This window comes from Peromyscus californicus, unplaced genomic scaffold, assembly GCF_007827085.1.
Source record: "Peromyscus californicus insignis strain IS unplaced genomic scaffold, ASM782708v3 Scaffold_5__1_contigs__length_169319896, whole genome shotgun sequence".
NCBI lineage: Eukaryota > Metazoa > Chordata > Mammalia > Rodentia > Cricetidae > Peromyscus > Peromyscus californicus.
In genome coordinates, this window is record NW_026294573.1 from 99,123,308 (window position 1) to 99,146,950 (window position 23,643).

General features: G+C 37.9%; 1 protein-coding gene across 5 annotated transcripts in view; it reads right to left on the reverse strand.

Moving 5' to 3' along the window:
- Invs (inversin) overlaps window positions 1–23,643 on the reverse strand; it is a 156,656-nt gene that overhangs the window by 132,782 nt on the left and 231 nt on the right. For 3 of the 5 annotated variants that reach the window (XM_052714959.1, XM_052714962.1, XM_052714958.1), the window contains exons 2-3: window positions 20,092–20,221; window positions 4,789–4,955 (exon numbers count right to left, since the gene is read on the reverse strand). In XM_052714959.1, coding sequence (XP_052570919.1) covers window positions 4,789–4,955; window positions 20,092–20,197 — 273 coding nt within the window. In that variant the 5' untranslated portion in view covers window positions 20,198–20,221. Of the gene's footprint in view, window positions 1–4,788; window positions 4,956–20,091; window positions 20,222–23,643 lie in introns of those variants that run through there. The other 2 variants (XM_052714960.1, XM_052714961.1) reach the window with 2 other exon arrangements.

Consider the following 23,643-nt stretch of genomic DNA (forward strand, 5'->3'; position numbering starts at 1 on the left):
GGGAGGTAAAATTCATTTAAAGAGATATGTTAGAATCTAGCATGATTCAAAAATAAATAAAACAAGGTGATTGCCTGGTATTTCAAGGTTTTTTTTTTTTTTTTTTTTGCAAAAAAGAGACATGACTGACTTGAGGCCAGCCTAGTCTACAAAGTGAGTTCCAGGACAGCCAGAGAAGCTGTTATACAGAGAAGCCCTGTCTCGAAGAAAAAAATATAAACAAACTCAAAAAGGAAAACAACAACAACAACAACAAAATGAGACATGACAGGTGACAGTTACAATGCAAAACAACAAGGCACTAACAGATATAAACAAAGTACTATAGGAATATATTTCCCTTATCAATAAACCAAATAATTACCTTACCAATAAACCTAAAGAAACCAACACTAAAAACAATAGTTTTGTATTATATAAAATACACAATAACATGAGCATAGATATCAATAATAACACTTGCTAAGGTTGTTGCTATATGCTAAATGAATTCGTTACAAGATAGGTGAGCCAGCTGCAAGAAAGTTGTCCATCTTGTATTCCAACACAGTACTAGTTATGCAGTTCTTTTATTTATGTTTGTAAATGAATCATGGTCATATTCATGAACACTGAGTTATACAAATAGCAAATATGTGTGTGTGCATGTGGAGTGTCAAGCTGAGGTGTCACCCATCAGGTTTCACAGAGTTTCTCACTGGCCTGGAGCTGATCTATTAGGGTAAGCTGACTGGATCTGCCTGTCTCTGTATGCCAGAACTAAGATTATAAGCATGTGCCATCATATCAGCTTTGTTTGTTTGTTTGTTTTTGAAACAGAATCTCTCTACATAGCCCTGGCTGTCCTGAAATTCACTATGTAGCCAGACTGGTCTTGAACTCACAGAGATCCTCTTGCCTCTGCCTCCCGAGTGCTGGGATTAATGATATGCACCACCAAACCTGGCTCCACTCTAGCTTTATTACACAGATTCTAGGAATTAAACTCAGGTCCTCAGGTTTACATGACAGGTACCTCATCTACTTAACTATCTTCTCAGTCCAAACAGCACACTGCTAAGATCACAGATACCAGATTTAAATGGGATAAACAATACTTGAAAAGAAGTTCACTTTGATGAAAGGAAAGGAAATTTAATGGGGACTCTACCAAGAGCCTCAACATAGAGCAGACATGTGAGACTTATTTTTCCTACTCTGTCAATTTACATAATCATGACTACCTTGGAAATGTCTTGCAACCACTTGTTGAGTCAACACTTCCATGGTGTATCTCTTAGATTCAGCTCTACTCCATTGGTTGACTATACCTCACTATACACCTACACTTTCTTCCTCCTCCAAAGAGCTTTGATTGCCATGTTAACCTCCTTAGATACTTCAGTTATGTAACTTTTCAGATTTCCTAAATGGCTCCATTGTAGAAAGAATTTTTCATTAGAAAAAAAATAGATATTGCATTATTATATGACTGAAAATTAATGAGCTTGTGTTAGCAAAATTATCCATGTGTTTAAAGTAAGAATGAATCCCTATACAAAAATCAATTTCTTATGGACTAAAGTCTCAACTGTGAAAGAAAATGTAAGATAATTAAAAAATAATCAGTGCTCTGTCTTCCCACTTCCCAGCTGCTGTTTTCCTGCCAGGTTTCACTGCACCCCGCCCTGCACAAGCACAGTTTAACTGTTGACTAGACAGAACTGTGGCAGGAGTTCTGGGTTCTTCCTCCACTGTTCTCTCCACTCTAGTAAACATTATTATACTTTGGTTTCTTCAGCCTCTTAGGCTGTTAGTGTTGTATTCATCTGCATTAAAACTGGGAAAATACTTTTAAAGGAAAAAGCCAGGATGACTGTGGTACTCTTCACACAGGCTTTCTTAGATTATGTCCATGCTGATTATTCTCAAAGGTTTGAACAGTGGGCATATATTTTCCCAGTTATATGAGATATATGCATATATGTCTGGTGGAGTGGCTAGTTGAAAATCAGCAGGCATGGTCAGAATGGATGTCTTGTCATGGAAGTCTTTTCTTGGGTTCTCTTTTTTCTGGTTTGTCTCTTTTACCTGTAAACATTCATCGGTGGTTATTGTATATTGTCTTTGATTTTTCCAATACTGCAGTATTTCATAGGCTAAATAGGTTGTTTCTATTGACTTGTGTTCATGGTTAACTGCTTCCTTATGTGTTTGGCTGTCTTTTATTAGGAGATCATCTTTGGTTTATTTTAATATGGGGGAATCCTGGAAATTTAATGCAAAGTTGTTCTTTAAAGTGTGTGTGTGTGTGTGTGTGTGTGTGTGTGTGTGTGTGTGTGTGTGTGTGTTCTCAGAAACAGTATATCTTAATAGACTTGGGACTTATCTCCATATACTCTTAAAAATATTTCTTGGTCATTCAATATCATATTTCTGCTTTTTTATGTGTTCATTTTTGATTTCTTAAAAATGATACTTTATTGGAAGCACAAAATCAAACATAACACCCAGGTCTGACTGGGCAGAGCAAGGTACTAAAGAATTACTCCCACTCTTGCTCTGGAGAGAGAGTCTTGCAGTATAACTTAAAGATACATCCCTGCTCTTGGCAAGCATGTAAAAAAAGCAACAGCAAAGGGGGGGTTGTAGCTATCAGATACTTGAAAGAGCATGAAACTTGTAACGTATGTAATAAACTACATAAATTCTAACAGATAAATCTTAATTCTATTTATTCTTTGACACGATAAAAACCATACACACATACACACACACAACCACCACCCCCCACAAAATAAGCAAGCAAGCAAACAAACAAAAAACAATCCCAAATTAACTCTGCAACAAAAAGCAACAAAAAATAATGTGTTGCATCTGACAAAGCTAAGTTGGCTGATGAGGCAAGTCCCTCTGTCAACCATGCTGATCATATTAACTCTAAGATGTCACAGTTTTAGATCATCAACTTAAATCCTTATCCCCTCTCTCCAATAATATACTTGATGTCAGGGTCTTTCAACCACATTTTTTAAAGTTGAATTTTATACCTAAGTGACTTACAATGAGAAGTCTAAAGAGCACCAAATTCTTAATATTGGGGCCATTCTTAATTTTTTTTTTATGATAACAAGTAAATGTAGTTACCCTTCCCAAGTGAATAATTTTGTTAACTGACAAGCCTAGGTGAAAGATTATAAATACTTGAATAGCAGTTAAAATTGAGGTTAAAAATGATGGATTTTTTATTTTTAAGAAATTACTATAATGAAATCAATTCAGGAGAAGTAACTGGAAGCAACTGACAGACCTCACTGATGCGTGTGTAGGACAACACAGTGAGCAGCAGATCTTAATGCCAGTATCGTGTCATGCATTCAGCTCACAAAAAGGTATTTTTCTAACCCTTCAATTAATCAGCTCTGTCTGGTCATATTTTTAACTGGGAAATACCACCAATAGTTTATGCTGGATCTAACTCAGGTTCATTGTTTTCTTTATTACAAAAATACGAGGTCTAATGCAACAAAAAGAAAAATACCATGGACTAAAAGTATGTCTTATAAACCAAAACTTTATGGCGGGGGGGGGGGGGGGGGGGGGGGGGGGGGGAATGGTTTTTAGGCAAGTCTTTGAATTAATTTAGAAGCTTCTTGTTTTATCTTTTTATTGTGTTTATCTTAAAAATCTGAACTCTGAACCTGGTATAGTGGCCCACGCCTTTAATACCAGCACCTGAGAGGCAGAGGCAGGCATATCTCTGTGATACTGAGGCCAGCTTAGTCACAGAGTGGGTTCCAGGACAGCCAGAGCTACATAGTAAGACCTTATCTCAAAAAAAAAAAAGAAAAAAAATCTGAACTCTGTTGAAATAATGACTTTAAAAAATTGAAACCACTGATATTAGCAACATAATGTTATATTTTTAAAAAGCTGAAATTACACTAAAAAGCTGAAAATAAATTTCTTTATGGCCCTAATGCCACAGATTTCTAAGGAGAATAAAACTTTTCATTGTGAAAGTAATATCCATGAGGGAAGAAAATAAACCGTGCAAAGCACAAAGATTCATGTTCATTTTCAACACTAAGTCCAACCATGGGTATGACTGTTGTGTTTTGTTTTAGTTTTGACCTTCTCTCCATACATGGATTTTGTGTATATGTGCAAGGGTGCTTGCACTGTATGTTTCTGTGTGGAGGCTGCAAATCGGCTCTGGCTGTTGCTTCTCAGGTGCCATCCACCTTGTGTTTTGTTGACACAGGGGTTCTTTATTGGCCTAGAACTCACTGCTTATGTTAGGCTGGCTAGCCAGTGAGCCCACAGATGGGCCTGTCATTAGCTCTCCAGCTTTTTAATGTAAGTTCTGGGAATATTTGTGCTTGTAGGCAAGCACTTCCTCAACCAAGTCAGTTCTTCACCAACAGTCCCAGTTATCCATGTTTTATTGACTGTGTTATTACACCCACGTTTACAGAATACTTCTGTAGACACCCAGAAGCCTGGGTGTCTGCCTCTGACATTTATTTGTTCACTGCACAGTTCCACCAGTCAGGTAACAAACAGCCACAGTCTCCTCTTCAAGGTAATTTGACTTCTCACCTTTTTTTAAAAAAAATTTTAAACAAGAATTTCAAATATATTTTTGAAAATACTATATTTCTTTTTTCCATTTTTTCTTTTTTAATAACATTTTTTTATTCATTTTATATACCAAAGATATGTGTGTCTTCCCCTCTTCCCTCCTCCTGTCCCTCCAGCCTCCCCCTCCCAACCCACCCCCCATTCCCTCCAAACCAGACTTCTCACCTTTTGAGCTGCAAGGTGGAGGGCTGTTCTCCGGCTATGGTCAGTTTTATTGATGTCTGCTCCTGCTTTCAGAAGAGCATCTGCACAGTCCAGCCTGTCTGCCAACACACAATACATAAGTGGTGTTCTCCCAAATTGGTCTTCTTTGTCTTTAAGAGCAGGGTTTCCTGCAAGTATAAGAGAGTGATATTTAATAATTGTCCTTATTACTAATACAAGTAGGAGATACATTCACTAAGTCCTTATTGACTACTGTACTAAATCCCTTGTATATTATTTCACTTTAATTCAGTCTATGGGGTAGATATTAGCATTCCTATATTATCAACAACTGAGGCTCAGAGAAATTTATGAACCTATATACTTGTATACTGGGATTAGATGGCAGAGCTAGAATACAAACTGGCTGATGACTCTAAAGGTCATATTCATATCATATTACTTCTAATAAATATTTTGAGATATGGGGATAGTCATGTTTCTCCTTTCTTTTGTCAACAAATACTCATTTGGTACTAATCATATAGTGTGTATTATGAATGCTTTTATGAGTGATAAAAAAATCTTATTTTGTTTCCTTTTCTAGACAAGATGAACAAGTATAAAGTATCTTGATCCCTCTGCTAATTACAATGAAAACCTGTGCAAAATAAATGAAAAGAAAATAAAAGAAGAAAGGACTTTGGTGGTAAGTGGCCTAACTATATGTGTATGTGTGAGTGTGTGTGTGTGTGTGTGTGTGTGTGTGTGTGTATCACCTTCTAGTCTACTGTTCTTATTACTAATATAAGTAGGAGATACATTCCCTAAATCCCTACTGTGCTAAATCCATTGTATATTATTTCATTTTAATTTGGTCTATGAGGCAGATAATAGATTATTGACAATTGAGGCTCAGAGAAGTTTCTTGACCTATATATGCATACTGAAAGTAGATGGCAGAGAAGATTGGGAAATAGGTAGCCCTGCCACATGATTCTTTCTGACTATTCCTGTTCTACTCTGCACATAGATGAAAAGAAAACACACCTTTCTCCTCCCTACTGGGTGCTTGGGAGGAGCCTTGCCAGCTACTGTACCCTAAATTAAGCAAAGGATAGCAGTGAGGTATTATTTTACCCTCTCTTAATTACAGACCAGGAGAGGATGTGGAGAGGAGGCACCTGAAGAAAGCAGTTCTTTAAATTGGTGCATGGCATCATGGGCAACCTGACCAATGACTGTGAAACTGACCAAAATCAGGATAGCAAAAGCTCCGGGAACTGAACTACAGGTGGAATCCTGCCCCGGTCCTAACCCAGGACAGAGCCTAGAAGTAGGAAAGGCCAGATGAGCCTGCAAGGGATCTGAAAACTAAGTTGACACTTGAACCAAAGTCCATAAAATTGAAACAGGATGTTTATTCAGCACCCATCACATAATAGTACTATTCATCATAACTCCAAAGTGGAATCACAAATAATCTGCTGATGAATTGATAAACAAAATGCCATAGGTCCACAAACTGAAATAATATTCAACAAAAGGAACAAAATCCAACATATACTACAACTTGGATGGACCTTGAAAACATATGATAAGTGAAAAAAACTGGTCCAAATACCATATGTTATATGATTTTATTGATATGAAATGTCTAGTACAAATATATCTATTCAAACAGAGAGAGTTATTAGCAGTTACCATTAACTTTGAGGAGTCTGTTGGATTTGAGCTAGTCCTAGATAAGAGGTATAAGATTTCTTAGCAGGGAATGGTAATAAAATTGTTTATTAAGTATGTGACTAAATAAAATAATTAAATTGTATGGTTTTGATTGGTAAAGTGGATGGAATGTTAATTTTATCTTAATAAGAGCACTTAGGAAAAAGTTGACTACATGTAAGTTGAAATGGGATACTAAAACTATTCAATAAATGGAAAGGCAGACAATGAAAAGGAAGCAAAGAAATTAGAAACCAAAGGAACATACAATGCACTGAAAATCTTAACTCCTAAAATGTAAATGATAAATAAGCACACTGTTAAAAAAAAGACAAGAGACAGAAAAAAAGACCAACTACATGTTAGTTATAAAAACATCCATTTACTATATAATAACAAATGGTTACAAGTAAAATTGGAGCAAAGACCTAACATGCAAGCATTAATCAATAGAGTTGAAGCAGGTTAATATCTAAAAGGATAGACAACAGTAAAGACAACTATGTGGAACAAATAGAGGCATTCTGTAACTATAAAAGGGTCAACTCAACAAAATATATAGTAATGCTAAATGTTTATGTATTAAAACATAGCTTTGAAGCATATAGCAAAACTGATTTAGAAATCCTTGAAAGATTCAAACTTGTACTTAATAACTTTAACATTCCTCTGTCAAAAATACCAACAATCTCTAAAAGCAAGACCTGCAAAGATAAAGCAAACATCATTACAAAAGCAGCAAGGTCCAACAAATATTTCTTGAACATTATGCACTGACAGCCAGATACTATCTTTTAGAACACTCATAGGGCATTCTCCAAATAGACCAAGAAAGCTACCATAAATGTTATTCTGGCCGGGCAGTGGTGGCGCACGACTTTAATCCCAGCACTTGGGAGGCAGAGCCAGGCGGATCTCTGTGAGTTCTTGGCCAGCCTGGGCTACAGAGTGAGTTCCAGGAGAGGCGCAAAGCTACACAGAGAAACCCTGTCTTAAAAAAAAAAAAAAACACCAACCCCCCCCAAACAAACAAACAAAAAACAAAAAAACATAACAAACAAAAACAAACCCAAAAAACGTTATTCTGGTAAATTCTGCCAGTGTGTACTTGGAAGAGAATTCTGAATATTGGTTCATAGAACTAATAGTAAAAAAGACCTAAAGGACTAAAAACCTACCAAGTATGTTCTCTGACAACAATATTATTAAGCAAATAACAAATAATAGAGTTGTAATGGGAAATCATCAAATACTTAGGAGTTAAAAAAAAATACATACTTAGCACTCGGGAGGCAGAGTCAGGCGGATCTCTGTGAGTTCGAGGCCAGCCTGGGCTACCAAGTGAGTTCCAGGAGAGGCACAAAGCTACACAGAGAAACCCTGTCTCGAAAAAACCAAAAAAAAAAATATATATATATATATATATATACTTTAAGATAATCCATGGATTAGAGAAAAATGTCAAGGAAAAAATTAAAACAATTAATTATTAAATGAAAAAATAAAAATATTACAGGCTTCTTGCCTTACACATAAGGGAAGTTTCAAAGGAAATATACAGCACTGAAAATTTATGTAAGAATAGAAGAACTGTTTCAGATTGATAAACTATGCTTCTACTTTAGTATATTAAGAAGAGCAAATTTAACCCAAAAGGAGGGAGAACATAATAAAAGTAAGAATAGAGATGAGTGAAATTAAAATGAGAAAAATAACAGAGAAAAACAGTGAAGCTAAAAGCTCTTAGAAAATAAAAAAAATCTACACTCGGACTGCTAATTAAAAACAGATTATACTAGATGGGACAGTGTTGTAGTCAACGGCAGAACACTTGCTTGCATATATGAGGCCCTAAGGTCAATCCCCAACATTGTAAAAACAAACAAAATAATAACAAAAGCTAGTGAAAACAGATTTTTAATATGAGGAATGAAAGAAAAATTATCAGTACAGACCTCAGACCATTAGAAATTTGAAAACAAGGGAATATCATTAATAATTTTATGCCCATAAATATTTAATCTAAGAGAAATGGATAAATTCCATGGAAGATATATTCTATTAAATGTATAGATATCTTCAATGGTATTTGTAGTAGGCAAAATTCTGAGATGGCACCTGTATTGGTTTGAATGAAAAATACCCCCATAGGCTCATGTGTCTGAACATTTGGTCGCCAGTTAGTGACACTATTTGAAGTGTTATGGAACTTTTAGTATGTGGAGCTTTGCCGGAGGAAGTATGTCAATGGAGGTGGGATTTCTTCCTATGCACTGTCTCTGTTTCCTCTGTGTATGTGTATGTGTGTTTGAGATGTGATCTCTCAGCTTCCTGTTCCTCAATCATGTCTTCCCTACCATTATGGAAATCTAGCCCTCTGGAACCATAAGCCAAAATAAACTGTTCCTTAAGTTGCCTTTGCTCATGATGTTTTACCACAGCAACAGAAATGTAACTAATACAGCAAGTAGGATGCTTACTTCCTAGAATACATGCCCTGTATGATCCCCTCTTAAGTGAGGGTAGTCTTTGGATGTAATAGGGTATCATCCCATGATTATCTTGTTTTGTGGTAAATATGATGGGGTTTGCAGCATAATTAAGGTCATTAATCACTGAACTTAAGTTAATCATGAAAGATTAACTTGAGTGGCTTTTCATTGATTGATTGATGAGTGACTGATTGATTGTGGTGATGGGGATCAAATTCAAGGCTTGTTTTTCAAACACACCACCACCAAGCTATACCCCCAACCACTTGGGTTGCTTTTTAAAATAATTTAGAGATAAGGCAGGGGGTTAGAGAGATTTGAAGCAGCCAACACACTTACCTGCTGTCTTAAGAGAGGCAAGCTGCCATAGATGTTAAAACTACACAAAGGTAAATTCTGCCAGTGTGTACTTGGAAGAGAATTCTGAGTCTCAGATGAGATCCACCATCGCTGACAATCTGTCAGCCCAGCTAAGCCATGTCTAGATGCCTGATCAGAGAAACTGGAAGATGATAAATATTTGTTGTTTTAAACTAAGTTTGTGCTAATTCTTAGGCAGCACTAGAAAACTTTTATAGGATGACATCTGTTAAAGTAATCAACTTTTAAGTTATTCCTTCCTATAGGGGGCTGGGGAGATGGCTCAGTGGTTAAGAGCACTGGCAGCTTTTCTAGAGGTCCTGAGTTCAATTCCCGACAGCCACATGGTGGCTCACCATCATGGGATCTGAGGCCCTTTTTTGGCATGTAGGTGTACATACACATAGAGCACTATAGACATAAACTAAATTTTAAAAAAAAGAACATGAACATAAAAAAAAGTTATTCCTTCCTATAAAGTACTACTAAGATAATGTACTAAAAATTCTCCAAGCAATTTTTTTGGACAAAGGTGTTTTTAAAATTATTATGGAAAGGCAAAAATGTAAAGACGGAAAGTTATTTCAGGAACCAGGGATGTAGTTCGGTATAGAGTACTTGGCTACAATGTGAGGCCCTGGGTTCCGTCTACAGCAATGAGGAGAAAAATAATTTTTGAAAGAAAAACTAAAATTGGAGCCCTTTGTATTGTGTGGTTTGAAGACACAGAGCTACACTAATGAAGATGGTGTGGTAACAGCAAGGACCACTATAGATCAAGATAGTATATGGATCAATACAGCAGATCTGAAAGTATTGGAAACACTTGCATGTACATGATTCATTGATTTTTACAAAGCTGCAAAGGCAAACCACAGAGCAGTTTTTAAACACATGTAGCTGGAAAAATCTGGAATTCATTGGTAAACCAAACCAAACCAAACAAAAACAGCCAAAGCCTTTCCAGGCTTACCACGTTAGGAAAGAGAGTAAAGATTGGGTGACATAAAAACCACAGGAACTTATTTCCATCATTATGGGCATAGAAACCTAAGATCAAGGTGCCAGCAGGGTTGGGTTCTGGTGAGGGCCCTCTTCTGGATGGCAGACTGCAGACTTTCATATTTTTAAATAGTAAGAAAAAAAAAAAAAGATAGAGAGCTCTCTAATCTCATTTGTGAGAGTTCACTCTCAAAACCTAAATTACTTTTTAAAGGTCTCACCTCTGACTATCATACTGGGGGTTATGATTTCAACACATGAATTCTGGGAGGACATAAATATTTAGTTCGTAAATAGCACAGAAGATAAAAATCACTTCCGAATGCATCACAAATTTAAATGTACAACTATAACTATATGAAACTCTTAGAAGCAAACAAAGGTGAATATATTTGTGATCTGTGTTAAGGATTTCTGAGATATAATCCCCAAATAATCCATACACAAATTAGTTTTCACACTAATTTCAAACTTTTGTGTTTGGAAAACATTGTTAGAGTATAAAAAGACAAATATAAACTGGGAGAAAATATTTGCAAAACATGTATCTGATAAAGCCTTCTTTCCAGAGTAAAGAGCTGCTGCAACTGAGTACTAAAATGACAGATGATGAAATTAAAAAGGTGCAGAATATGTGAATAGACATTTCACCTAATTTCTACATGAAAAAGGAGGTGACACTGTTAATACACGGGAATGTAAACGGACCTACAATGGGCACCACTGCACTTCCACTAGCACAGCTAGAGTGCAAACAAAACCCAAACAAACAACAGCAAATGCGGAGAAGAAGGGAGAGCTGCTAGATACTGCTGCAAAGAATGCAAATGGTGCAGCAGAGCCTCAGCTGAAAACTGCCTGCTTCCTATTATCCAAAATACACTCTCACCACAAGGCCTAATACTCCCCTCACCTACACTAAGGAGAAAGAAAAGCACAAAAGCCAGTGTTCACACAACAACCTGTCTGTGGATGTTTATGGCAGTTTATTTCATAACTGTGAAGAGTAGAAACATCCTGATTATTCTCCAGACAGTGAACAAATAAGGAGCAAGAAAAAGGAAAAGGCCAAAGGCTCACCCAACATGAAGGAACACTCAAATACTTCGGGTCAAGTGAAAGAAATCAGTTGTAAAAAGTCACACAGAATGATACACTTACATGGTATTTTGGAAAAAAGGGAAATTGTAGGGGCAGAAAACACCAGTAGTTACCAAAGGCTGGGGTATGGGGAGGGATACAATAGGAGGGGTCACATGTGACCTTGAAGGCATGGCAGAACTGCTCTATATTGTCAATGCTATTACACGTGGTTGGGATTAGACACTTGTCAGAAATGAAAATAATTGTATACAAAAAGGAAATCTTACTGTGTTATGTGCCATTAAACTTAAAACCAGTAACCACAGAAGAGCCATAGCTTCTGCCATGCACTTTCAGTGAAAAATTTTGCTGCCTTTGCCAGAGGTACTGATCAGGCCCTTCTGTACTGGCTGAGAGTAACTGCACATATACTATGTGCGAGGGATGGCAACTGCTTGTGTGGTAACTTGGCCTGAACTCTGCTGACGAGAGAGGCCCTGACCAAGAGAAAGGTTTTATTTGAGGAAACAACAACGCTAGATAAAGAGAGCACACGGTACTTCTGCCTAGGCTGTTCTGTGCCTGAATATAAGCTATTGTGCTGGGTTTTAAAAACATCATTTAAATTTGTTTTGAGGTTCTCTTCAAACCCTTCCATATACCCTGCCCCTTTCTTTCAAATTCATGGCTTCTAAAAAGAAAAGTCTGCTGTGCTTGTGTTTGTGTGTGGTGTATGTTTCCTAAATATATAAATGCAACCTGCTCAGTCCATATAATATTACTTTTATGTATATGCTTTTAGGGCTGACCATTTTTTATTGACTAACCAATTGGTGTGGTGTTCTCCAGGAGAACTATTTCTCCCCCTTTTAGGATTCCCTATTTGCTTATGGTTCTTTGTCTAGGGTTGAGGCCTTGTGAGCCCTTCCATTACTGTGTCATTTTTTAGAAAATACTCCAGCACATATTCTAAATCTGGGTGTACTGGGACCTAGAAAGACTAACAGCTTCTCAGATATTTACCGTTTTTGGGGTATATTGGTAACAAAACAAAGAAGTCACTGCTTGAAATTCAAATATACAAATATAGTCAGGCTGTGTATAACTCCTAGAAGAGGCAGGTGGTCTGCTTTATAACCTTGGTTTTGAAGATGGAAGCAGTTTTACATTTGAATCAACATGTCTGACAACAGAAGTTATGCAAAAGGCATGTTAGTGGTCTAATTATTTTCTTTATATGGTCTTCAATATTGAATCCAGAAGACTCCACAGAACTACCACTTCATTTATAGGTAAAGTCTCACTGAAGCCCAGGCTCACTTGAGACCTCTAAAATGTAACATAAGTAAGCATGACTATTTTATTGGCGCGAATCCCCAGCCACCAAGGTAACACTTCCAAGGAATATGCTGTAGTAAGGATAGTTTCGAGTTGTCTTTCATGAGGCAGGGACACTATGCAGGTGTTAAATTTGCTAGGGTTCCATACTGCCACCTAAAAGAGAGTACTTCAGGCCCACAGCTGCCTCCTCCTTTGTCTCCTGTGATACAGGGAAACCATGCACTTGACTTCAATCCCTGGCAGACTTTGCTTTTGTTTAACTAGTAGTTATATTTCCCAAAAGGGAAGCTTTAATTGGGTTATGTCACCACCATTCAGTATGTTGTGCCTTTGAGGCAAAATCTATTTGAGGAAATTGAAAGTATATAACCCTTATTCATTATTACAAAAAGCATCTTGTGGGTCCAGCCTTGTGTCACTTGAGGGTGGGTTAGGGTGGGGGACACATAATGACTTTTGGGATAGTTTCTGAGTAATGAGAATACTGTAGGGTTCAGGGGTTTTAGGCCCAAACAAAGTACCCGAGGGAGGGCTTTATTTAATTAGCCTAATCTCTTTCTATTTTCTTCAATTATAATGTTAGCTAATACATATCAGACTCATACAACAATAATATTTTGGTGACAAATAAAGCATTTTGGTGCCTGGGAATTTTAAGTAACATCAACGTGTTGTTACAGAGGTTGAGTTTATGAGAGACACTGGCATTCTCAGGGACAGCTAACATAGAAGCAGCTGGCTAGTGTGCCTTGTGGTTTTAATTATTCTGTGGAGATGGCTTCTCTTCCATGACCAATTGGGGCTTGTTTAGCTAGGGCTACCATTCTGCTGTGTCTGAGCACAGCTCGGAAGGTTGAGTGGAACTGTGTCAGAAAGCCACTGCTCGATCTCACTCAGTTGTTGCAAGTCTAGTTGAAGCAGCAGAATCTGAGTGGTTAATGGGCTGGTTGACGAGAAAACCTGAGCTCCAGCTCTAATTAAAAGGAATGGCCATCACTAGCAGTGACAGTTGTGTCAATCCCCAACTGCTGTATTACCACACTGGTCACACAAATAAATGGGATTCTCCACTGATATTCTGCTGCCTGTTTGAACATGTCATCTTCACCTGACATCATGGGTGTATTATTTCATTTGCCTTACTTATTTCCCTACACTTTTCATAATGTCACAGTCTTGGGAAGACATTTGCTGTCACTGAGAGTACTCCAGAGTTTACAAAATATTTAAAAGTATTTTTTAATTATAATCATTACAAGCATCTGAAAAGATCACTTGTACCCATGACTACTTCAAAATTACTATGGCTGGGAGACCTGCCACTAGATTTCACTGCTGAATATGTTCTAAAAGTTATGCTATTGCTGTATTGTAATATTAAAATACATAATAACTGTATGTCAATCTATTGGCTTTCCTTTGGAATCCTGTAGATTTTATTTTAGATTTAACTTTTTTTATGAGAATAGGCCTCTAAGCTTTACCAATTGCTAAAACAGTCTATAGTCTGTGCACCCTGTTGTGTGTATGCACAGAGGAGTGCCCACCCCAAACCCCCCACCCCCGCCCCAAACACAACGCTAAGATAAATCCAGTCTACGCAACCATTCAGTTCATTAACTGAGACCCAAGGCTACTCACTTCTTTCTTTCTTATTCTTTACATATAAGTATGAAAGTACATGTGTGTATAGAAATATGTACCTATAAAGTGATGTCCCATAGGTTATTACGACCTGGCTGCAGTCTTAGTTTTGCTACACATAGGAAAAACTACTTAACCTCTTAATTTCCTTACCTACAAAAATAACTAATAAGAGTACCCAAAACTCTTTGAATGTATTGTTAAATTGGTTAACAAGCTGCAAACTCATAACACAGTGACTGATACATAAAACATGACTTTATGAAGGCTAGCTAATTTTATCACTAATACTAGCAAGTATAATCATGTACACAGTCTTCCCTTAGTGTTCAGGGGTGAGTGGTTCTGGGATGTCCAGTTACCAATATCTGTAGATGTTCAAGTCCTTTATAAAACCATAGTACTGACATATAACCCACATGTGCTCTTTCATATATCTTAAATTGTCTCTAGATTACTTATAATACCTAATACACTGTAAATGTTACAGAGTCATTTTAGAATACTGTCTAGAGAAAAAAGACAAAAATGTCTGTACATTGTCCAGTATAGAATAAGTGTCCCCCTCCAAATATCATCAATCTTCAATTAACTGAATCTGTGCCTGTGTAACTCACGACACAGGGCCAACTGTACTTCAACAATCACATTTATAAAATATAAATTACTAAATACTTTATGTTATAAACATTTTACTTTTTTGTTTGTTTGCATTTTCAAGACAAGAGTTTCTCTGTGTAACTACTATGGCTGTCCTGGAACTCTTTCAGTAAACCAGTCTGACCTTAAACTCACAGAGATCCATTTGCCTCTGCCTCCAGAGTGCTGGAATAAAAGAATGTGTCACCACCACCCAACAGTCATTTTACATTTTATAGACTACTCAATTTAATATTTAAGGTAAAGGCTGAGGTAAAAGAAGAAATACTTGAAATAGTACCTGAAATAATACCTGGATTTTGCAACTTACAGGGCTCGCGACCATATCTAACTTCTTTAGAGATGCTAAGTGGGAAAATGATTCTGAAAAATGCTTGTTTAGAAGGTAGAGAGTGTAATAAAAGCTGCAGTGTAGTCAGCAGGTAATCTGGGAAGTGTAAGATGCTAAAGCATCCATCCCAGCATTGTGTGACGCGCAACAACAAAGACTGTGACTGAAAAGATCTTTCATTCAGAGAAGGCCTCTTCAGTTCTCCTCCAAAACAACGGGCAGCTCAGAAAGTGTTCAAGATTTAATTAGTTGTGTAAGTAGAAAGAGACAGTCATCCGTTTCCATGGACTCAAATGCATCATTGGCATACTTCTCCATGGAAACAGAGATGGAAAAACAGAAAATGCTAAAGTGAATGAAGTCACTGAGCAGTTGGTGAACAAAGATCCAAGAAAGATAATTCATCAGTAGTACTATGACACCAGTTTAGGAAAGAGAAATAGCACATATGTAGCGATCATCAAACATGTGGTATGTAAAAAGATGTTTAAAATAGACTGAAATTTAAGATCAAACAGAACATATATTTTAGCACGAACATACACAAGTTGGGAAATGGCACAGAATGAAGATGTGGCCATATATACAGAAAACACAATGGCACAATGCCTAAAAGACCAGCAGTGTCCCTCAGTCAGTAATGACTCAGGAGTTCCTTGGATAAGGTGCTAGAAAACACAAGGATCGATCAATAGATTTATTAACTCTATACTTGTTACATATTATACTTTTTAGTTTTTAAGCATTTTCTTTTGGGTATATTAAATTATAGGAAAGTTTCAAGTTTTACAATGAAAGGTTTCAGTTAGTTTATATGAATGAACTAGTGTGCTTTTACATTATAGCATACCACACAGTTTGTTTACTTTGGAAAACTGTAATATTCAGTAAAATAATGAATAAGTCATTTTATATAGTTCTTTTTTTCTCAAGGAACTCTGATTCAAATTTTTCCCCCCTCGGGGAATTTTGTCTCAATCTGTCTCGCAATTCAATTTAATTCAACTCAATTCACTTTTAGTCCTGGCCCTCAAGGTATTCATAGACTACTGGGAAGGAAAGATAATTAAATATGAGTTATAATATTTACTCATTTCTTCAAAAAATAGTTCTCATATGCCTACTATGTGTCAAGTAGTCTGCTGGATATGGTAATGAATGACTCAGTCTGCTCTTGGAGAAGTCACTAGATTATGTGGAACAAAAAGACATTAAAATAAATAGTCCTTCACACAAATATAGCTATAGAATCTCTATGAAGGAAGCCTATGGAATGCCAAGAGAGAATACAATGAGGATACTGAACTGAGATTGGATTGTGGTAGCAGTTCTCTTTGAAGAAGCAGCCTTGTGGTACAGAGCATGGAGGTGATTAAGAGTTAGTCAGACAGACAAGAGCAGGTGAAAGCCCTGAAATGGAAAAGGGCTTGGCAGACTGGAGAAATGGAAAGGAAGCAAGTTTTCCTAGAAAACAAGTTGTGCAAGGTGAGGCTGGAGGGGGAAGAGGTACAAGCGACCTTTAAAATGTTCTTCCAAATATAATGACAGGAAATGAAAGCGTTTATAAGCCAGGAAAGACTGTAAGTGTATAGACTTTTTTATACTCATATACAGCTGAAATATTCAATGAAAATTCAAAAAGGACAAAAACAACAGCATGATTATTATAAGGTCAAGGTGGGTGTAGGGGTATAACACGTACAAAATCCTGGATTTCACTCTCAAAAAAAAAAGAAAGAAAGAAAGAAAGACAGACAGACAGAAAGAAAGAAAAGAAAAGAAAAGAAAGAAAGAAAGGGCAAAAGGAGGTACTAGAGGAACACTCCCAGCCTCTAGGAAGCAGAGGATCAGGAGTTCAATGTCATCCTCAGCTACAATGAGCGTTTAAGGTCAGCCTGGGCTAAATGAAATGCTGTCACAAACACAAGCAAGGTAGTAAGTGACTACTGGGGTACTGACAATGTATTGATCTTTAACTTAGATGGAGGTTAATGGATATTTGTTTTGTATTTGTTTAAGTTGCACATGTTATATGTGCTTCTTTCTATATATTTCTCAAAATAAGAGGCATATACATTTCTGTGTTTTTTAACCATGAGAAGAATGGATTAATGCGATAAGGTGGGGTTAAAGGGTGTCTCAAGAAGCTGAGTTTTGGATGATAACTGCTACTGTTCCTTCTTTTATTTTGCTTCTTTGGAACTGTACACTCTGGGTTTTAGTAAGACATGACATTATCCAGGGAAAGACTGGTTCTTCAGCCTCCTTTGTCCTAGGGTGCGGTTCTGTCCTTAATTTTAGTCTAGCTCCTTAATGACAAATTACTTTCCTCTGACAAGTGAGCTTTGACTGCAAAGACAGTATTTGCCTTGTATCCACATAAATGCTGAGCTCTGCGAAGTCAAGCTCTGGTAGCCATCTCTGGTTGGTTCTGTGGAGAGATTCCTATCCACCCTAGGCACCCATATGCCTCTGTACTATTATAATCAGATAGAAGTCTGACTTCTTCAAGCCACTGTTGTGGCAGTTTAGCTGTGCATTAATGTAGTTGTGAGGGAAAGCTGAGAGATGCAGCAACACGTACAGGCAGATAAAAGACAAGGAGGGTGTTTCAAATACAAACAACAAATACAAACAACAAAACATGTTTAGATGTTATTGGGGAATTTTTCTAATAGAAGAAGGGACAAAAGGTTGAAGATGTCATCAGAGGTTTAAACAAAATGGAGTAAATTCCCAGAGAAGAAGGATGGACAGAACACAGATCCTGTCAGGAAGAACTGGCCTTTGACAGGAAGCTGAATATTTTCCATTTTGTCAGAAAAAAAAAAAAGAAGGGGGTAGGTACAAATATAGGGAGATTTGTAGATATTATTCTAAAAGATGAGGGAGTTCCTATTTAATGCCTCCATTTTCTCTAGGGATCATACAGTATTATCTGAGAAAAGGAGGAGGAGAAATTGGGAGCCGAGTTTTCAGCACACAAGGAAGGCACTAAGCATTCACAATGGAAAAGGTGTAGAGGGATTATTTGAAGCAGAGATCAAGAATTGGCATATTATAAATCTTCAAGCTATGTCTGATTGTTCTGGGGTTGCCAGGAGTACATAAGTTAGGTTCATCCAGAGTTGTATGATAGCCAGCTGAAACAGAATGTGAGCAAAAAGTGAGTATTTCCAGGAGAAAGTTGTAATAGTAGACCATGGAATCAAGGCTGAATAGGGAGAGAGATAAAGAGAGAAACTGGTGGCGAAAACCTAGGGAAGATGTGTTGGAAGGCTCAAAAAGGAGGAGAAACTACTGTTTCTATTAGTAAGTGAGCTGGAAGTGTTTCAGTTCAATGGCAGAACATTCAGATGAGTGATGTGGAGGTTCCAGATGTCAAGCTCCAGGGAGGAACTGGAGATGCAGGCAGCTGAGTTGAAGTAAGGACAATGTGTCTGATAGAGGGAGAGAAGTATTTGTAGCATATATAAAATTTGAGGCAATTTATTTATTCTTAAATAAGAGTTTGTTTAGTAGAGAACAAAGGCTTACAAAGGTTAGAGTTCATAGGTGGAAGTTCATGGAAAAAGTGGGAATGTAAGATGAAAAAAGTTCTAAAGGAACAAGTATGAAAGTTCAAGTATTTTTGAATTTATTGCCCAAGTAATCAATCATGAAGCCATCAAACACTGGGATGTATAAATACTAAAAATAATGTTTATTTACATTTTATTTGTTCTCCTTTGAGAATTGAGACTATGTGGGTTGGGGGTTTCAATAATTCTAGAAAGTTTTTTTTAGCCATTTTGGCCTTAATTCTGTTCATTATTCATTTTGTTCTCTCTAGAACTTCCATGCTGGACTTCTAAACCATACATACATATAAATGACAGAGAAGCACACTGAATAATTTTAAATTATCAAAGTAATTTATAAACTTAATACTTTGAGTTAGTTAAGTATAAACTTATATATTGTATAGTAAATTTATCAAGTAATTTTCACCTCATCCTAATCCACATTCTGAATCTTCACGATTTAAGTTCTTTCTTGTCCAAGTACTGGAATAAAACACAACTACTAATATAGTTTTGTTAAAATGTTTAAGCACACTATAAATTTAAATGATCACCAAACTCCCTTAGGACAGAGTTGTTTTTAGTAGTTTGCTTCTCTTTGGTATTTATGCACGTAACCATGTGCGGTGGGTGTCAAAAGTCAAGCACTGACTGGCTGTCATCTTCAGCTGCTCTCTACCTTCTTCCTTGAAAATAAATTACATTGATGTATTCAGTTTGAGTGTATGTGCATGTGTATACATGTGCATGGTTGTGTATGTCATGATGCCCACGTGTCAACCAGAAGAAAATCTGCATGAGTTGGTTCTCTCTTTCCACCACGTGAGTCTCAGGGATCTCACTCAAGTTGTCAGGCTTGGCAGCAAGTGCCTTTACTTGCTGAGCTATGTCACAGGCACTGAACCCTGAGCTCATCAGTTCAGCCAGGCTGAGCATTCAGTGAGCTCTAAAGATCCTCCTGGCTGCCTCACGTCAGCACTGGAGTTTCAGATGTACCCCTCTGGCTTTTGCATGGGTGCGAAGGATTTCAACTCAGGTCCTCATGCTTGTGTGGCAGACACTTTACTGAATGAACTATCTCCCCAATTTATTACAGCATCTGAGTTTACAGGGGACTGCTTACCAACAATGAGTCTCTGAAGGGCACCCTTATCTCCATTAACTGCAGCGGCATGAACCTTTGATGCTAATGAGGATCCAGCAGAGAGCACGTTCTCTGAAATGCTCATAGTTTTCTCCACAACATGAGAGACCTGAAATTGTGATTGAGACAATGAGTACAAGTTGTCCTGGAACTAGCTCTGTGGACCAGGCTGGCCTCAAACTCAGAGATCCACCTGCCTCTGCCTCCCCGAGTACTGGGATTAAAGACATGAGCTACCACCACGCAGCCAGAAAACACTTCTAAAACCTGCCTTATCGGTGCTAAGTAGGTAGCTTGTAATGATTTATTATAGATATTTAAATAGGATTTAACTATTGAATTCCTACTTCTATAACTGCTATGACATGGCAAATTAGATGACCTTTGTATTACTTGCTTAACTGTAGACTGAGAGAATTTTCTCAAGAAATAAGAAGACATTTATATTAGACACAGAGTTTAAAAGTCATACTGACTTCTAAGATTAACACAGGTAATGTGATTCCACACAATTCTTGTTGAGATCAGACTGTGCCCTGCTTTAAGTCACTCCAGATTGGATAAAATAGTGGTTTTTCAGCCTGTGCCTTGCCCTGACAGTCTCCACTTTATTAAAAGCTTTTGAATTCTGTTTTGAGGGTAGAGGATGACTGTGCTCCTGGGTGGAAGTGAACACTAGCTTTTACCCAGCACCACCCATGCAGCACAGACTGGTAAATGACTGTGCAGGGTCATGAGGGATCAGAGTGAGTGCCATCCTATCAACTTTTCAAGGTGCAAAGTATGCAAACTTGGTTGAGGAACAATTCGAATACCGTGATATTTCTTAACTGAGAATTTGCATTAGGCATTGTCCCTTTGGGAACTCTCAGACAAGACCCACATAGAGGGCAACAAGAGAAACAAAAGGTAACTGAGAAACAGAAGGTGGATTAAGGCTAGGTGCAAACACTCTGGAGGCAAACCAGGTGTAGCTCTGTAGGAATTCTCCCACAGTATTGAGACCATGGGAGCACGTGAGACTATTAAAATAACACCAAGGAAACCAGCCCCAGTTGGACATGCCAGACCAAGGCTGGGTTGTAACTTCCTCATCTGGACCGTATAAAGTGGAAGACCTAGCAACGCAATGGCAATGGCCCCACCAACCTAGCTTCTGAGACCCAGTGTGTGCATCAAGGACTGACAGGCAGTTTTCAACTCTCCCTGAGGCTTCAGCTCAGCTGGGTCCCTGGCTGTTGAAGTAGACCACTTGACTGCAATCTGCCCATCCACCTGCTTGCTTGTCTGCATCTGAACCCAGTTCTTGTTCTAATTTGGTTTTGCTCTCGTCTCCGCAGCTGACTGTATCTTTGCCCTCCACCCTGACTATCCTGTGGCCTGATGTGAATAGCAGCAGCTTGTTCTCTGTGGCTGGCTTGGGTTGTTACTTATCAGGACAGACTCTACTTGAATTTATCAGCCTACATCTGAAACCTCTCACATTCTGCCACAGTTTAAGTTGTATTCATTCTGTAAATTATATATATATATATATATATGCATATTTACTGTGTGCTGTTTAATATGAGAGTTAATATTAGTAATTGAGATTGGAATGAAACAATCTGCAGTTGCCTTGGCCAGATTACCAGAGTAGATGGGATTATCTAGCAAAGGGCTACCACTGAAACTGCTATACCTTGTGAATTTATTTATTTTACTCACTGAAATCTGACATAAAAAGACACAAGCATGCTTGCCTATGTTTCTGACATAGCTCTTTCACAACTGACAAGGATTACTGAATTGTTCTAATTTAGAAAATAGTAAATTATGGTAAAAGCTGGCTTTTCATTTCTTTAATTTGCTGACAACATGAGTTAACACGCTGGCAGAAAATGAGGCAGTCGATGTTGTGAGGCACTTCTGTTTGGCCTGAGCAGCTGTGTCATGTTAGAACGAAGAGCGTCATATGCAGGACTATGTCAAAGTCACTTGAGAGAAGCTACAAAACAAGGATTGAGGTAAATCATAGTAGAAACTACATTTAAGTTCCTGGTCCAGTTGTGTCAATGATCAGCCGTGTGTCTTCAGACTACCTCAGCTCTTTAAATTTCAGTAACTATGAAAAATTAAAAGAGCTATGTTCTTTTATTTAACAAGTGAGGTGCCAACTATTCTAGCATCATACTGAATTCTAAAACATCCTTTTGGATCTAAAGCGGACAGTTTTAGGTGTGCCAGACCACAAAAACTTATTTGAATACTTTGAAAACTGTCAAAATAGCTATATCTATCTGCATAAATAGTTATATGTGCTTAACCACAATTTTAGCAGTTACTACAGTAATAGGTATACAGCTGGTGCTGAGAGAATGTTTTGAATGAAATGTCATGGGGCAAGTACTAAGTCCAAAGGGTAAGTCAGATCAAATTTTAACTTCAGGTAGTAATGAGGTTTTCTTTTTTTGCCTCCCTTTCTTTATTTTTTCAAGACAGTTTTGAAATGTAGAGACCAGGTTGGCTGGGAACTTATTATGTAGACAGTGCTGGCTTTAAACTCCCGATCCTTCTGCCCCGGCCTCCCAGGTGCTGGGAATACTGGCATGCACCACCGTAACCAAGCCTACTGTTTATGAACTTCTCATTTATCTAAACTTGGATTGTGTCAGAGAATGAGGTGAGTGGTACACTGATCAGACCACTACATTAGGAAGGAATAGATTTAAGAGGATTGGCTCCACCACACTTGAAATTCTGAAGCCCCGGAAAAGCCATCCCTCTAGGGCCCTTCTTAACAGAAATGTTATTTTCCTCACTGCTCCCCCCAATAAATCATTTTTTATAGATAGAAATCAAAGCCACTTTGTTAGTGCAATAAAATGTAAATGTATCATCATCATTAAATCATTATAAAATAAGCCTGTGCAGTAAGCATTCTAATTATTACAATGCAGAAGTACTGGTGCTGAGCTCACACACAAAGAAAATGCAGTTCTGGTTAGGATGAAAGGGTTGGTGACTGCGACAGACCTCGGTGGAGTCAAATGTCCGACATGGTGAGACTTGAGATGGGACTCCAGAAAGAGAAGGGGTAAAGCCACTTCAGGCAGCAGGAGAGCTGAAGCAAAGACTGGGCACAGGGAGAACCACACATGCAGAGCGCCTCCTGGGAGCTAGAGTGATGATGTGGCTAATTTTCCACGCACATAGACCTGGCTGGGTGTTCACAGAAGATTCTTGAAAGTTACCAGACACCAGGTTACAATCCTTTGCTATGTGGTTAATTAGTAAATATACCGTAAGAAGTGGTCACTGTCACTTAGGCACTGCGCTTTACAGTTTACAACATGCTTTCCCACCCTTTCTCTCTTCCTTTCACGGTCCCTCAGAAGCAACCCTGGATAAGTCACAGACTGAAGCCCCAGTGGTGGCTCTCCTTATATAACGGAGGAAGTAGCGCAGAAAGAAGAGGCAGCAGGCTTTGAGGCCAGGGATGGAGGCTCAGGCCACACCTCAGACCAGGCGGGCCAAGAATCCCAAGCAGCG